General features: G+C 60.1%; 1 protein-coding gene across 2 annotated transcripts in view; it reads right to left on the minus strand.

Annotated features, from left to right (window-relative positions):
• Nucleotides 1-6,415: 6,415 nt before the first annotated feature.
• The window catches only part of BCAS3 (BCAS3 microtubule associated cell migration factor), a 568,366-nt gene continuing 557,953 nt past the window's right edge, over nucleotides 6,416-16,828 (minus strand). For both annotated transcript variants that reach the window (XM_068530786.1, XM_068530787.1), the window contains exon 24: nucleotides 6,416-7,210. In XM_068530786.1, the coding sequence (XP_068386887.1) occupies nucleotides 7,062-7,210 (149 nt within the window). In that variant the 3' untranslated portion in view covers nucleotides 6,416-7,061. The remainder of the gene's footprint in view (nucleotides 7,211-16,828) is intronic.

The raw sequence follows: 16,828 nt of genomic DNA on the forward strand, positions 1-16,828 counted from the left end.
ACTCAGGAGGAACCGGGAGTTCCGGGAAAGCCCTGGACTCAGCCCAGTATCCGCCTGCGTCCCCGATCTAAGCAGAGCTCTCCCACTGCCGGGAGAGCGGGTCCTCGGGGCTGGGAAGGTGTGAGTGCACCTTCCGCCGAGCACAGGGCGGCAAGGCGCGGGCGGATCCAGCCCCCAGGTTCTTGACCCGCGACCCAACGAATTTTCGCCGCATCCGGTACCAAAGACACAAGTACCCCTCATTCTAAACACCGGCATCCTCTCTCCTCCACTTTCCTAGAATTTGTTTCCAGCTCTCGAAAGCTCACATCTCCCAGGTTCAGTAATGCCGAGTAACGAGTGTGGGGGTCTGAGCGTCTGTGCGCACCTGCGGTTGAGCCTCCACCCCACTCCCACCCCCGCCTGCCGCAGTTGTTCTCAGGCAGCATCAAAATTGCCTCCCGCCCTTGGGGGGTGTGTGTGTGTGTGTGTGTGTGTGTGTGTGTGTGTGTGTGTGTGTGTGTGTGTGTGTGTGTGTGTGTTTCGCGCCCACTGTGGTCGTGCCTTCTGTGCGCAGCGGGAGCCGAACTTAAGGCGTGCGCCCAGTGAAGCGGCTACACACCTGCCTTGAATCAGTCTCAGGCCTGGCACTGATTCCTGGAGGTCGCGTTCCGAAGGCAAGACGGACCACGCACTAGACACGGGTGACACTTCTGCCCGCACAACCAATGCAAAGGCGGGTGAGTTCTGCCGGAGCGGGTTTGCGCCGGCGTTGTGGGCGCGTACAGCCCACATCCAACAGTGTCCCATCCGCTGCGCACACCAGTCGCAGGGAATCCTGTCGCTGCACACGCAGACCTGCCGTGTAAAATCTGATCACCCCGGCAGTGCGGGTTGGGGACCGGCCGGAGCGGTTTGGCCTCCCCGAACTTTTTTTCTACTTTTCTGAGCCGACCCCGGAGATCTCGCTACCCCCCTACCCAGCGCGCAACAGGGCGCCGCCCCCAAAGGGTTTTTCTTCACGACCTCACTCTCTACTGGGTCGCTCCTCTCTTAGTGCCTCCTCTCTGTCCAGAACGAATCTTCGACTCCGCGCTGCGCAGTCTATGCAGCCGGGGCAGGATCCGTTGCAGCTTTGCACAGGCGAAGTCCTGCCGGCTCCGTCTTAGGCGAGATGTTGCCCCTGGGGATGGATGTGTGTGGACAGGTTTGCGCAGTTGGTGAGGTGACCAGATAATAGCCAGGGCAGCGTTCCGGAGCCAGGAATCCGGGCACAGGCCTGGGAATCCGTGCATGCACTCGCAAAGTCGTGTGTGTACACGTACTTTCGAACTTGCAAGAATGGCGTCTAGTATACCTAAGTGTGTGCAATTTGGACATTTTCCTGGAGAAGGTCTGTAGCTGGTCCGGGGTCCAAGGCCCAGGCAGTCTGAAACACGCTGGTCCGGGTTGTTCGCCCAAGAAACCCCGCGGCGACGATACAGTGGCTGCATTTGGGGACCACAATCCCACCTGGCCACAAGCACTGGGCCACGGACCTGCCCTCCGGCGGCCACAGGCTCTTTCCCGGCCAGGACCCCATCATCTGCCCTGCCCCGTCGTCCCGCAACCAACCCGAGGTCGCTACAGCCGCTCTTAATATTCTGAATTTCCATCCCCCTTTCCCCCTACCCCCAACACCTCCAGCCAAACTCTCCAGCGAGGAATATCCTTGGCTCAACGAAAACCCGCGAAGGGGAGGCCCAGGAGGCCCCGGTGCTGCGCCGTGCGGCGCCCATCTCCCGCTCGGCCCCTCCCCCCACCGGGTCTAACCCCCCCCCCCTCCTCTTCCCGGGAACAGGCGCCTCTGGGGGGTCCCCGGGGCTGAGAGTGCGTGTCTCTTTAAGAGGCCCTGGGGGGCGCCTCGCGAGCCGCCCGGGGCTGGAGGGGGAGGGCACGGGCGGGGGCGGCTGGCGCCAGGCGGCCGAGGCTCCACAGCAAAGCTCCGGCCCCTGTCACTTCGCATCGGCCGGGCCCCGCAGACAGGCGGGGGACGCGCGCTCAGCCGCCCCTCCCTCTCCCAGGCCGTCCAGGGCCCGGGCGTCGGGCGGGCGCGGGCCTCGGGCCTCCGGCCCGTTGCACGCGCTCAATAAGCTCTGTGCTTCCCGCAACCCGGAAATCGGGCGGGGGCGGCCTGGGCCGGGTGTGGCCGTGGTCCCGAGCCTGGCCTGGCTGCCGTCCGTCCTTGGCCCCCTAACCTTTCGCGGGGTCAAGGGGCACTGCTGGGACATTCCCGGGATTGGTCCCCGCCCGGTGTCTTGGTCTGTGTGACTGGGCGTGGATCTGCGTGCTCCTACATGGAGTGATGGCTTGGGGTGTATGGTCCTGTGGCAGAGGGGACGTGCGTCCGGGTAGCGGGGCGCTGGCGTGAGACTGGTACTGAGTGCGCGGTGGCTTATGAGTGTGCCCGGGCTAAGCTCGGGTGACGTGTGTGGCCCTATGCCGGTGACCAGTAGTGGAGGTGCCACTGGGCGCGTCCATCCTCGTCTTGGCCTGTGTGTGTAGGAAGAAGGGGCGGGGAGGATAGACAGAGTTGCTCCCCATCCCCGGCTTCCCGGCCGGACCCGCGCCTCCCGGAGCCTTGGCGCCAGCCAGCCCCGTTTAGTGGCCGGCCCGGCTCCCCCGCGGTCCCGGGTCTGGCTGGGGTGGGGGCCGCGGCCTCGATGACCCCGGCCCGCAGCGGCCCGGCCTGTCCCGTCCACTTAGACAAATTGCGGCTGACAGGCTCGCAGTCTCTCTGGAGTCGCCGCCCGTCCGTCGCCTCCCTCCCGACCCAATTACCCCGCGCAGGGTCGGGCCAAGTGGCTGGGATGGGGCGGGGGGCGCGGGGAGAGCGGGAGGCGCGACCTCTTCCCGGCTGCGTTGTGGCCCAGGCCTTGCGCCGGCACAGGCGGCGGGGCCACTTCTTCCTATTACGTCCCGGGAAGTGCCTAGGCAGCACGGCCTCTGCGGCCCAGTCCCCAGTCTTCCAGGCTGACGCGAAAGCAAGGCCCAGGCTGGCAGCTCTGGCGCGGGACAGCCCTGGCTCTTGAGGGTCGTCGCTCTGCACCTGAGGGCAAACAAGGTCACAGGGCCCGGCAACCCAAGACTCATCCCCGCCGGACTTCGGACGACTTCCCCAGAGTTTTGGGGATTCCATAACCCTGAGAGCTCCAGACTATTCTATGCTCTGGGGTCGAGGTCCTCGGTTCGCAGCAGTCCGCTTGGGACGCAGGGGTCGGTAAAAGTGAGGTGCACATCTGTGGACCTGCCAGTGCGTGGACGAGCACGGGTGTGAGATCATGGGTGTGGGTGCCTGGGATCGTGGCAGAGTGAACAGGCCACGCTGCTGTGTGGCTTGAGAGAGGGGGCAAAGCACAAAAAGGACCCCCCTAGGACCAGCCCACCTGCGAGAGAGGGGCGGGGCTGGCCTGCGCGCGCTCACCAGGCTCTTGATTAGCTTTCGCAGAAACGCTTTCGCCTGGAGCGGGCCATGATTCCCTGGAGCACCTTGGGGGGTAGTTCTCGACAATCCAGGCTCCAGCGTCACCTCACCTGCCCTCCCTCTCCCCGCCAAAGAGCTCCCCGGCCTCCGGTCAGCCTCTGGGCCTTCAACCAATCTTTTGCTTTTTTGACCTGCAGCTTCCTCTTTGCCTGCTTGGACCTTGTTGCTCTTCTTCTCTGGGTGTGCTCCCCTCCCCCGACTTTACAGATGAGCCCAGAGGTGCAGTAATTTACCCGAAGCCGCACAGCTACCGGTGGCAGAGCTGGGATGGGACCCAAGGACCTTAAAAAACAGCAAGGCCACTCCTTAGAAGCTGGTGATGTCATTGCTGTCCCACTAGCTACACCTGCTCCTGCAGCAATGCAATACTGAGACTCCAGGGCCCCACCCTCAGGCTGGGCTCTGGCTTTGAATACAAGACGGTACACGATGCTCTTCCCTTTTGCCCCTAGAGTTTCCAGCTCTAGGTCTGCAGGAGGGGGCTGCCTTCTCAGTTACACGGGGACAAAGAAGCAGCTTCAAAGCTAGCCAGGGGCCAGGGCTGGATGCTCTTAGGGGTAGGGAATGGGGGTGAGTGGGCTCAGAGTCTTGGACTGTGTGCGGGCCCAGGACAGGGAGGTCAGTGCAGAATGCAGTTCCTCTAAGGGAACTGGCCTGGGCATGTGAGGAGCATGGAGCAGACAGGGGTCAGCAGATTAGCTGTGTGACTTCTTAACCTTGGGCAAGGCCTCTTTCAGGCTCAGGCTTCTCATCTGCAAAATGAGAACCGAATAGTGCTCTTTTGGGTGCCTTCTAGTTTAGAGATTCCCTGATCTGTGAAAATCAGAAAACTCAGCAGTGAGAAACCATTTCCAATCTTAGACTGGCAGCTGCCTGCTCTGGCCTCTGCTTGCTTCCAGAGGAGCCGAAACTAGTGTTTGACAGAGTGCTGTGCACCTGCATTTACCTTGGGACCACTGGGCCATTTCTCCAGTCAATCCCAGACAGCGCCCTCCCTCCCTGAGCTGCCACCCCAGCTCCCATCAGCCTCCTCGCAAACCATGAAGGTATTTTTTCCTCCATCAAGTTGAGAGAAAGTCCATAGTGATTTGCCTGTTGAGCAGGTAGCGTTGTAAGAATCAGGGAGGTCACATGGCTTCCTCAAGGTCACCTGGTCAGGCCACAATTAGATGCATGTTCCGACGGCCTCCTAGGGTAATGCCATCATGGGGGTCTGCTGGGGCTGCTCGGGGTCAGGTGGAGCTGGCCCTGGGTGTTATCTCTAGAGGACAGGAGGCTGGCTGCTCCCGGGCCAGTGGGCAGTAAAGCCCCCCACCCTGGGGCCCAGTCTCACTTCCAGCTGATTACAGGCCGTGGCAGGGTCTATAACCTCTCCAATTAGCCGGGGGCCAGACCCAAGGCCTCTCTGATAACCCCAGCTCCAGTGGCAGCCGCCATGGGGCCAGCTTATCTGGCCTCTCTTATCCTTCCCCTTCCCCCACATACTCAAAGAGTTGCCCTAGCTGTGAGCAGATGAATAACCAGATTGTCCTGCAAGCTCAGCCGGCAAGTCCAGCCCTACACCCACCACTTTCCCTGACTGAAGGAGGCCACAGCTGTTTTGCACCCCCTGGAGGGAAAGGGCTGAGCCAGGGAGGACTCCTGGCTCTAAGCTGCCAGCCGGTCCCCTGCATGGTTGGAGAGCACTCCTGGCTGTCCATCTTTGCCCCATCCACGTGCCTAGGGTGGGTTCAGAGGGCCTGACCCTTCCTTGAGCTCTGGACCCATCCCCAAGGAGCCAGGCCATGGCCAGCGTGCATGGGCAATCTGGTGGCACGCCCCTCCCTCCCTCCCTGTCCCCTTTTGACTGAAACACTGCTCTGGCTGGGGTGGGGGGGTATGCCAGGCACATCAGTGTCTCCAGCTGGGCTGGAACGGGAAAAGCTGCTGCCGTCCCGCAGCCCCGACTGCGCCCAGGCCTCCTTCCGTTCCCAGCATGCCTCACTCTGGCATGTGATTCCTCACCCCGCAGGTTCCCAGGCAGGAGGGACTGGCTTCAGCCACCCTATGCAGGGCCATCTACTGAGCCTTCAGAGCCGAGTGTGATTCAGGTCCCCCTTGTACTAGCATGCCCAACTGGTCGGGTGGAGGGCACTGAAGATTTAATCTCTCCTCAGGCGCCAGGGTTGGATGGGGTGCGTGCAAAGAGGGCGGGGGCCCTGGAGCTCCCCCGCTCTGGCTGGATGGGAAGGCCTGCTTGTTTGTGAACTCAACTCTTCTGTGGCTGTTACATTAAACTTCACGCCAAACCACACCTGGATCAGTGGGTTTCCTTCAATCCTCCCAGGCCTCTCCGGGGTCTCAGGGAAGGCGGGACTGGGGCTAGCATTCGTCTTCTTCTTGCTCAATACCCCTTTTCACTCCTCCTGCTCCTGTCTCCTTCCTGCCATTCACCTTAGGTCTAGAATTGGGAGATGGGAGGGGAACCACATCAGGAACTTGTCATCCAAGGTTCCAGCCAGGTTTCCTGGGACACCCACCTTCACCTGACCACCCGTCAACCTTCTGAGTTTGAGGAGAGGTAATGACAGGGAGCCTGTCCCAAAGATGAGGCCAGAGTCTTCATCAGGCTCTCCTTCCCACAGCAGCCCAGAAGCACATGCCAAGGGCCTGACCAGCCCTGACTGCCACAGCCAGGGAGGGTCCGGGCCTGGGGTGCCCCCAGAACTCAACGGCTCTGGTAACAGGCAAGAAGGTCAGAGAATGGATTTAAGTCAGACCCCACCCCAATTCAAGAGTAAACCTTCTCCTTCCTCCCGCCTCCCTGACTCCCCCTCAGCTGCACGTGTGGAGCAGGGACACACGGTCAGGCCCACAGGACGCTGCTCAGCGCTTGGAGAGGACCCTGACCCCAGCAACTCAGGGATGGACACCAACTGCAGCGTGATTTATTGAACAAGACGTGCACTTTTTGACAGGGCCTCAGTAACCAGGGTTTCCTTCACTGAACAGTACAGGACCAGGGTAAAAGGGCTTACAGACAAGAAAGACAAATCCTTTCCATGAGCCAAAGGGGAAAGAAAAGAGGAAGGGGGGTTTCTTCTTCCTTCCTCCTTCCCTAATACTCTGGGCCTCAGTTCAACGCCAGAAGGAGGTTGGCCAAGGGAAGCTGGGCAGCGTGTGCCAAAGCCAGGAGTGAGCTGGGGCTGTCGCTCAGGGCCAAAGTGCCCGCCGGACCACCCACCCTCTCCCCACCCAGGCCCCCCAAGGGTTTGGTTAGAAAATACAAAAGCGGGTCCAATGCAGGACATCGTGTGCAAACGGAGGAGGGGACGGAGCTTCTGCAGAGTCTCTCTCAGCCACGGCCCCGCTGATGGGGGGCAGAGGTCATAGTGAGCCGAGGTGCTTTGGAGAAGGGTCTCTTCTCGATCCAGGGAGGGTGGGCGGCTGTTGTCACGAAGCTTGGGGAAGGTGGTTGGTAAAAGACGAGCAGAGTCCGAAGGGCAGGACCAGAGGGGGGACTTCTCTCCTCCCTCCAGCAGGTGAGTGGGCCAGCCAGTCAGAAGCAGGTTGCTGGTACCTACGGGAAGCTGGTAGGGAAGAGGCTGAGGGGCTGACTCTCGTTGGTGGGCAGTGGAGATCGGTAGCCATCGAAGTTTCTCGGGATGCTGCCGCTGGTGGAACCTGAGCTGTTACTCAGAGTCTCGATGCTTCCCTCTCGCTGTAGCTCTGCAAGACAGAAGAGCGGGCCAGGCCCGGTCAGAGTGCAGTCTTGGGGAGACGGGGGTAGCCCCTGGGCCGGGCTGCCTGCCTTGAGGCACCAATCTGGGTCCATTTACATCCTTCTGCGGGGGGAAGGACGGGCCGGGTGGCAGCTCGGGTCACAGGGAGGCTCACCCTGAGGAGGGCGAAGCCCCCTTGGCTGGCGGGCTCCAGTTACTCCCTCATTGTGGGAGCCCCTTTAGCCAGAAGTATGGCCGCCCTGATGATTTGTCTGGACCACACTGCCATACATGGGGCATGTGCTCAGCCAGCATGCTCCCCCAGCTCCACGCAACTCCACGAGAGGCTCCTGTCCTGGAGCTGCAAGTCTGGCAGGAGGGGAGAAGCCAGGACATGGGAAGGACCGACGCTTCCCTACCCGATCTGTCTCCCTCCCCTCCCCTGCCAGGGAGCTTCAACCCTGGCTTAGCCACTCACTTGCTCACTCGTTCTCACCCACACAATCTGCCGGCTGGCCAGGCCCCGGTCCATCTGTGGCACCTCCTGGAAAGTGTCCTGTTTCCCTTCAGGAGGGAATGCCAGGTTTGAGAGGGGCCTACGTGCCTGGAGTGCCTCCTTTCTCCCTTCCTCTGGGCTCCCAAGTGTCCTGGAGGCCCCCCCAGAATTTGTATGCTCAGAGTCAACCGGGGAAGCAGGCAGGGAGGCTCCCATCTCCTCCTCTGCCCCTTCCCTGGCATCAACACAGCCACGCTACCATCTTGGATATGGCAACTGGCTCCATCTCATTCAACTCTGGGCAACTTACTCAACTGCCCCACCATCTCTTGATCCAAGACAAGTACTGGGGTAGGTGGGCTGGGAATAGACTTCCTGGCATGCCGAATGCAAGGAAGAGAGAATTACTTCTTGGCTTTTTGAAAGTGGCCGGTTCCTATACCCTTTCCCTCACAGTGGGCTCTGACATGTAGGCACACACATCCCTGGGCAAACTCTGGGCCCCAAGCCAAGATGTGGTACCTGCAACCTCCCCTTCCCCAAGGTACACCTGCCCGGGACTGAGGGGGTCTTGCCTGTCCGCCCCTCAGAGGACCCCTGAGGACCTCAAAGCAGTCATCTGAAACAGCAAGGTGTGCTCGAATGTTACACTTGTCTGGTCTCTTTTATCTCCAGCCTGCACCTGCTCCCTGGCTCCCTGCCACCATACACACGCAGCACAGCTGGCTTTGGTTAGGGAATGGGTCATGGCCTTTACTCCTGGGCCGGCCATCACCAGTCAGCCAGGAAGTAACCACCGACCCCCCTCTCCCTGCGGGCGACCCCCAAAGCACCGTGGTGACCCAGTAGAGGCAGCCACAGACGGGCTGGGGGAGTCTGGGCTGCCCTCCTTCAGAGCAGGCTCCTGGTCCTGTGTGAGGCGTGAGGGGTCCTCAGGCTGCACCAGGCACCACTCCGGGGCCTGGGCCCGGGCTGGAAGGGTGCGTGTGCCTGGACACCAGAACCTCTCAGCAGATGGGGGCTGTGGACACAGGCTGCAGGCCTGGTGATGGCCCCTGATCTCCAAGAGACACTGGCTGCCCCGTTGGGCCCAACCCCGAGATAAGTCGAGAGTTATGTAGATGTGGATCGCCCTCCAGCCTCACCCTCATCTGGGAGTCCAGGCCATTGTGCCGAGAGAGGGACAGGACAGGAAAGCAAAGAACAGGCCCCGGGATTTCTGTATGGAAGCATCAGGCTCCAAGAAAGCTCCCTCCGCTCCCTTCTTTCCCCGCAAGCAAGCCGAGGGGTCTGCGGGAGATCTCTGATTTCAGAGGCCCTGGCCCTGGTGCAGGCCGTCCCAGCACTAGGGGGCGCTGGCAGCAGGGCCAGGAGGGCAGGAGAGAGGAGCAGTGGCCGCAGCAAGACGAGCAGGGGCTTCCTGAGCCTCTGGACACCAGGTCCAAGGAAGAAAGCCCCACATGAAGGAGCAGAAAAGGCCACAAGCATGGGGAAGGTTGGCTCCTCTCCAGACCTGGAAGACAGGCCCAACGTTCCGGAGGCCCAGCGCCGGCACATCCCCGCTAACGAGGAAGCCGAGGAGCCGGGAGCCCAGGACCAAGCGTGGCACCCGCTCTGCCCCTCAACACAGGCCCACAGGGACCCCACCCGCGAGTCTGGGCGGACGCCCCTCATCCCGTCCTGTGACAGCGCAGGGACGGTTGCCAAAGGGACCTACAAGATGAGTTTGCTGCTCTTGGGGGCCAGGTAGAGCCTGAGCTGCCCTGCTCGTGTTTTCTCTTTACCAGTGAGGCCTGGGTTGTGAGGGAAGTGGCCCCATCTCCCAGGGCGACCGAGCTCTGGTGAATTCATATCCCGTACATCTCCCCGGGCCTCTTCCCTCCTCTCCATGCCCACGGCCACTGCCGGGTTAGGCCTGTGCTTCCTGCCTGGATAATTTCCAAAGCTCCCTACTGGTCTCCTGACCTGCAGACGCCCCTCTCCAAGCCACCGCGTCCCAAAGCCGGAGTGTTCTCTCTAAAGCACAAACCTCATCTTTTCCTCTGCTTAAAAAAATCTTCATCGAGGGGCTTCCCCGGTGGCGCAGTGGCTGAGAATCTGCCTGCCAATGCAGGGGACACGGGTTCGAGCCCTGGTCTGGGAAGATCCCACATGCCGCGGAGCAACTAGGCCCGTGAGCCACAACTACTGAGCCTGCGCGTCTGGAGCCTGTGCTCCGCAACAAGAGAGGCCGCGATAGTGAGAGGCCCGCGCACCACGATGAAGAGTGACCCCCGCTTGCCGCAACTAGAGAAAGCCCTCGCACAGAAACGAAGACCCAACACAGCCAAAAATAAATAAATAAATAAATAAATAAATAAATAAATAAATAAATAAAAGGAGTTCCTTTAAAAAAAAAAAAAATCTTCATCGCCTCCTAAGCGTCCTCAGGATAAGGTCTAAACCCCTCAGCTCTATCGAACTGCCTTCCATGACTGACCCGCCCCCACTAAGACCTCACTAACCTCACCTGTTATTGGATTTGAGGAACCAGTAATGAGCTTGGGCAGTCTAGGGGCCTCTCCAGGTTGCCTCAGGCCTCTGGGCCTGTGCTCACCCAACTCCCTCTGTCGGAAAAGCTCTTCCCAGGCTCCCTAGGCCCCTAGGACGCCTACTCATCTTCGAAGCTAAGCACAAGCACGAGCCTGTGCTGTTGCCCTGGCAGAGCCGGCCAGGCCCCACTGCGCTGTGTACCGACTCCTGCCCCGGGCCCTCTAGCACACCGTGCCCCACCTGCTCACACGCGTGTCCCCATCCAGGTGGAGAGTCTCTCGGGGGCCAGTTCTGTGCTTTCTCTCTCTATTCCCTAGTGCCAACCGCAGGGCCTAGAAGACAGCTGGTGCTCAAAAAACATTTCTCGAATGAATGAGTGAATGAGTGAATGATGTGGTAAGGAGATGTGGCGCTTCTTCTGCAGCGTGACTACCAGTACAAGAACCAGGGGCCCGGCTGGGCCTGGGCACTTTCCTACATGCGTCTGTCAAACCCCTTTCTCTTCTTCTCACTGAGACAGGACGATGGGCGTGTGCAGAAGCGGATGTGGATGTGGAAGAGGGGTGCACACACGGCTGCCCCTCAGCTCGCCCAGCTGCCCAGCCCTCAGAGCAAGCGGCAAACGGAAGCGTGTGGCCTTACCTGCCTCCATCCTGAACACATGCTTTGTTACTGTTGGGTTGCTCACGGACGCTGGGCTGTTGGCATTGTTTTTTTTTTTTTTTCCCCTTGTGAAAAGAAAAGCACTGAGGAATCTTTTGGGAAAAGACCTGGACAGCGATGGAGAAGTACACTGATCTCTGCAAGTGGGAGGAGAGGGTATCGGGAGGTGTGGGGAAGTCACACTGGGAGGAGGGTAAGCTTGCAGCAGAATTCTGCAGTGACATGCATGTGTAGGGGCCTGGGGACCAGTCTTGGGGGTCCCAGAGATGGAAGTGTCGTGACAGAACCGAGACCCCCTTTGGTGAGGGTGATGGGTTGGTGGTGGGGGGAGAGGAGCCACACATGGAGGAGCAGCAGCTGGGGGGAGGGGAGAGAAGGGGCCTCTGGCCCATGCAGTGCCGGATGGCAGCCCATGCAGGTGGGATGCCAGGAGAGGAAGAGGAGACAGAGAAAGGCTGAGTTTTCGGGGACGCCTCCGGATGTTCTGACTCAGTGGCCCAGCTTCTGGCTGCCGCCTTCCTCTGCCAATCCCAAGACCCCTGGGTCTGAACAGCTCGCCTGCAGCTGAGGTGGACCTGTGGGGAAAGCCCACCAGAAACCTGCCAGGGCTGCAGGAGAGAGAGCTGGGGGCTCTGTGGTGGGGGACTAAGCAAGCAGCCCTGGCAGCCTCCCCACTCAGCGGAAGTATGTGGATTCTGGCCGGTGGGAAAAAGCTAGCTCTAAAGGGGGCTGCTCTCCAGGCCTCAAAGCAAGGTAGGGGATGCGGAGTAGCTCCTAGATAATGGACTGGACTCGGACAGAAAATCTTATTATGACCTCACATTCTCCAGCGCCTTTGTGCGCCTGGGAGGTGGGTGCTGGTCTCCCCATCTTGCAGGCAGCAAAACCAAGGAAGAGCAGGAAGCCACTGGCTCTGGGTACACAACCCCCCAAGAGAGAGAACTGGGGCCGCTGCAGGCCCCAGGACGGCGATGTGACAACTCCAGAAACCGCTAAGACTGGCTCCAACAGGGGGGCAGTGGAATGAGCAGCAACCAAAAAGGAGGCGCCTCGGCTCTCATGAAGTAAGCAAAGGACCGAGAAAGCTCAGCCCTCGTGTTGCCCTCACTCTCTATGGAGCCTGGCAAATTTCGAAGGTGTCAGAAGGGGGCAAAGAGGTGGCTGGCCTCGTTAGGGAGAAGCGACCCTGGTTCCCTGGGCGTGTGTGCCAACGGAGACCCAGGGAGCATGTGAGGAGGCAGGAGCTTGGCTGCCCCCTCTCGGGCTGGGCCACGCAGGGTGAGGGCGCCTGTCTTCCGTCCTTCACTCCACCATCACCCCAGCCCCTCATCTCCCGGCAGGATACTGAGGCCCCTTTGCAAAGGCAAGAGCAGCAGACTGGCTCCTGGGAGCTGTGGGTGGGTGCCGATGAGCAGGGCACGGCTCCACCTGGGGAGACGCAGAGGATGAGGCAGGAAGGGGACCGTACACGGCACAGGAGACGGCACGGGGGGGCAGGGCATGAGGAAGCCCCTCTCTCTGGTCCGCCCCTCTGGAGCGCTGGTCCCCAAGGCTGCTTCACCCTGGAGGTTCCTCTCCCTGGCACCGTCCTCTCCCCTGGGTACAGACCCTTCACTCCCTTGAGGCCGTCCAATGCCTGCTAAGGCAGGGACTTTTGGGGACAGACCGGGAGCAGGTCTCTCTTCACAGAACAGTCACTGTACTAAGCGCTATGGTCTTGGTTCCCTGATCCCTGGGGAGTGGGTGAAACGCTGAGGACACAGGGTCTATGTGAGCTTTGCAAGGAGCTGGGGGAGCCCAGGAGGGCAGGAGACCCCAGGGGGAAGGTCAGGAGTGAAGTCCTACTTTGGGCTTGACCTTCTCCAGGCCTCCTCCAGGCCGGATGGCAGTGAGGGTGGCTGGCCGATCAGAGACCCGGAGGGAAGCCCCTTCGGCTTCTGGTGGGTGAGGGCACTGTGGAGAGCCCGCCTCAGGACTCGGCTGAGGACGGTCTGTTTCCGGGACCTAATGGGGTCAGTGAAGGCAGTTCTGTGTGTGTGTTTGGGCGGAGGGTCCCTGGGACCCCTGGGGTTCAGTCCCCAGGCCTCCCTGGCGCTTCCCTTGCCACAAAAGGAGTAGCATTTACTGCCGGGCCCCTCTGGTGTGCTGAGAGGCTCCAGCAGGCCCAGCTCTGCACACTCAGCCTCACGATGCAGCTCATTAAAGGGATTAGCAGAGCACTTCTACTGGGCCCTGGCTGCAGCCACACCCCCGTCCCAAGCTAACCACCCAGGCGGCCTGCGGGGAGTAGGATGAGACCTTGGGGTGGAGCCTTAGGCGGCACCCACCGCCCACTTCCGGCAGAGAGGAGGGAGAATGCCCCGCACCCCTACCCCTCAGCCTCAAGGGCCTGAGGAGGGGGAGGGCAGTGTTGGCCCAGGCTGGGGAGGCAGATGAGGGAAGTGGTTAAGAGCACAGGCTCTGGGCCCTGCTACCTGGGAGATCTGGGGCAAGTTACTCAACCTCTGTGCCTCAGTCTCCTGCGCAGGAGGGTAACAGTGTCTCTTTCGTAGTGCGGCTGTAGAATTAAACAATGCATGTAGAGCGCATCATAAAGTGCTTAAAGCTTCCCATCAGCAAATGTGAGTTACTCTTATTGCTGCAATTGTATTAGTGCTTGTGATTATCCACAGGACCTCGGGGTCCCTCTCCATCTTCCCTCCCCAGCAGGTGTCTCTGCCATCCAGGCCCCCACCGGTTCGCGCTCCCCCCTTCTCCACTGGATCTTGGGAAAGAGTCTTTCTTTTTAATCAAGAAATGGCCTGAAGAGGAAGATGGCAGATATGTGTTTACAGCTTTTCATTTCCCTCCTTGCCTCTTTGAAAATACCCTCTTCCAAGCTGGAAAATAAATTTCCAACCCTGTTGACGTGCATTGATTTTTCCCTCCTGCGTCCACCTCCCAGTTCTCCCCCGTCAGCAGGGCCTGTGGTTAAGCCCCTTGTCTGGGTTGGGCTCAGTGGTACCCCAGGGGAGTGGGTGGCCCCAGAGCACGGAACAGTCAGCCAAACTGCCCCATCTTGCCCAGTGCCTGGCTCAGAGGAGGTCTGCATACAGAAATGGCTTCCATCCCCTTCTGCCGTGAGGTTTCTTGGCTGGGGGGTTGAGGTCAGGGGGTGGGGTGGGGGGAAGGAGGTCCTCTGAGCAGGAGATTAGCGATTTTTAGCATCTTCCCTGAAGGGGATATACAGAGAGGAGACGAGGGGACCACAGGACTGCTTCAAGTTCAGCAAGTGGATCTCAACGGGGTCTGCCCCAAGCAATCGACTTTGTCAGCAAGGGGCCTGCCAACAAGGGCCTGGGACCAGCTATGCAAACTGGGGCTTGGAGAGAGAGGCGCTAAGGAGGTGGGGGGCTTGACTGCATCCTGCGGGTTCAGGAGGTTTGTCAGCTTCCTGGTGCTGGAACCCGAAGAGGTGATCCGGAGGCCAACTAGGGGGTGGACACGGCTAGGGGCTGCTTGTCTTACAACGGCCCTGGGCCTGGAAACTACTGCTCTCTCTTCCAGAGAACAGGAGTGGCTCAGGGAGGTGGGGGTCTCTTCAGGGAGACAGAGATGGTGTTGCCTGAGATGGCTTCTGGAAACCCTGACAGCTCTGTCACAGACCACACTCTGGGTTGGAGCCAGCCTCAGCCCCAGGGCACTTTTTAGGAGGTTAAAAGGGCAGCAGTTAAAGGAGGCAGCCGGTAGGGAGGCCTCGATTTTCTTCCCACCTTGACACACCGAACTGAGGCTGCACGGCTCCCCTGCACCTTCCCTTTTCCTGTCCCCTCAGCCCTGCCGTATCCCACCCTCAGGCACCCCCCTCAGGCTCCAGAGCCTGCAGAGAGGCCAACAGACCAGGGATCCTCTTCATCCACCAACACCGGGTCTTGGAAGGATGGGGGCTGGGGGGTAGGGCTGAGAAGGTATCACCTTTCTCCTCCAGCAGGGGTTTTTATTCCCCTCCCAGGCACACTTGTGGAAGGAAGGAGGGCAGTTTCTCGAAGCTGAGGGGCTGAGGATGAAAAGGCCCTTCCGAGTTCAGATAATGGGAATCCTGGTCTGGGTGATGGAATGAGGGAGTGGATGAGAAGATAGCTAACAATGGCCTGGGTATCTCCAGGGCTTCACACCTGTGTCTGAGCACAGAGCCCTGGCCCACTGATTCCACGTCCTTCTGGTCATCTCACTGCACACTCAGCCTGGGGTCCCTGAGAGCTTGTGCCAACGGCCCGAGTCCTGCAGCCAGTGGGCAGATACACGCCTTCCCTCCTGGCAGGAGTCTCTTCCAACCCACAGGGCTCCCACAAACAACGCTTTCTTATCTCCTTGCCCAGCTCTTGTTCCTGACCCCGCAGGTACTGAGACCCAGAACGTCACAGGATGAGGCCAAGGCTATATGGCCTGCCTTGCCCCTCACCAACCCCTCCCCCGCTGCCAGCTCCAAACATTAAGGGCAAGTATCTGCCGCTCGCGGCTCAGGTACCTGGAATTGTGTCCCTTGGCCACTGGGGCCACGCACAGCTGCCTAATAACCTCAGGGTTTTGCGGGGAGACCTGAGGCCTCAAGGAGACCTCAGACCCTTCTGGGCATCCACTGGCCCCCCTGCTGGAAGCTGAAAGTCATGATCAATCCTAGAAAGGATGGTTGAGGAAACTGGCAAGTGGAGAGACCTCTCTGTGCCTTAGGCTCCACCCAGAAAAACCGGGGAAAAGGCACATCATCTTTCTTCCCTCCAACAGGAAAGGTCCTTAGGCCTCTGGAAACCCTATTCATGACAGCAGGCCAGTCTGGCATTAATACCATGAGACAGGGGCATAGAGGTAGGCTAGGTCCCCGAATTCCTGGTGGGTCCAGTGGCGATGACAGGAGAGGAGCATGCTGGAATGCTGGGGAAGGGAGACTCGAAGTAGAAAAAAGAGGGGGAGGGATGGAGGCTGAAGAATGAGGAAGGGCATCCTCCATCCCTCCCTCTCTTCCCCTGGAGCCAGCTGCACGTGCGCGCGCGCGCGTGTGTGTGTGTGTGTGTGTGTGTGTGTGTGTGTGTGCTGGGGGTGGGGAAGGGAGCAGAGCATCTGAGTTCCAGGCAGAGCAGCTCACAACCGAGCCCCGGATCCCTTCCCAGACTTAGGTGGTATTTGCCAGAGGGTAGGCCGGCCTGTCTGGGGGCTGGAGCCTTTCCCCGGGTCCCTCCTACAACAGCCATGATAGGGCACAAACCCCAGCCAGGGAAAGACCAGAAAGGCTGCCACAACCCGCTCCCAGGCAACCCATGTGACCCAAGCCCTCTCAAGTCTTGGCTTAAGGAGAAGAGAGCAGGATCACCCGCCCAGGTCACCTCGACCAGTACCCCACGCACGGGGACCCTCTCGGTGTCACTACATCTGTCTAACTTTAAATCCTGACCCAGGCAGAGTATGTCCTGTCACAGCATATTATACTTGGGGATGGCAAAGGCTGAGCTGACCTGGCTCACGGGTCCCTGGCTTTGAGTTATGTGATAAATCTGGCTGAAACCATGCTTGAGATCAGCCAGATGTAGGAGCAGCCTTGAGCGGAACCTCCCTGTGGATGTCGAGGAGGAGGAGGAGGAGGAGGAGGAGGAGGAGGAGGAGGAGGAGAACTCGCTCTAGCCCCAGTTCTGCCGCAGACGTGCTGAATGACCTGGGCAAGTTGCTTCACTTCTCATCTGCATCACCATCTGTCAGGCAGGAGGGGAGGGGCTGCTCTGCAGACCTCACGGGGCGTGTGAGGCTCTGAAGAGAAGAGGATGTGAAGGTGCTGCGAGAAGCAGGATACGCCCGGAGCGCGTGCGAGAGACCACTCTCACTGCAGTGGGGTCCTGGGTAGAAAGCTGGGGTTGCCATCTCTGATGCTTCAGCAGGCCGAGGCCCTTGGAGAAGCGGTCCTCA

Source organism: Eschrichtius robustus, chromosome 20 (assembly GCF_028021215.1).
Source record: "Eschrichtius robustus isolate mEscRob2 chromosome 20, mEscRob2.pri, whole genome shotgun sequence".
NCBI lineage: Eukaryota > Metazoa > Chordata > Mammalia > Artiodactyla > Eschrichtiidae > Eschrichtius > Eschrichtius robustus.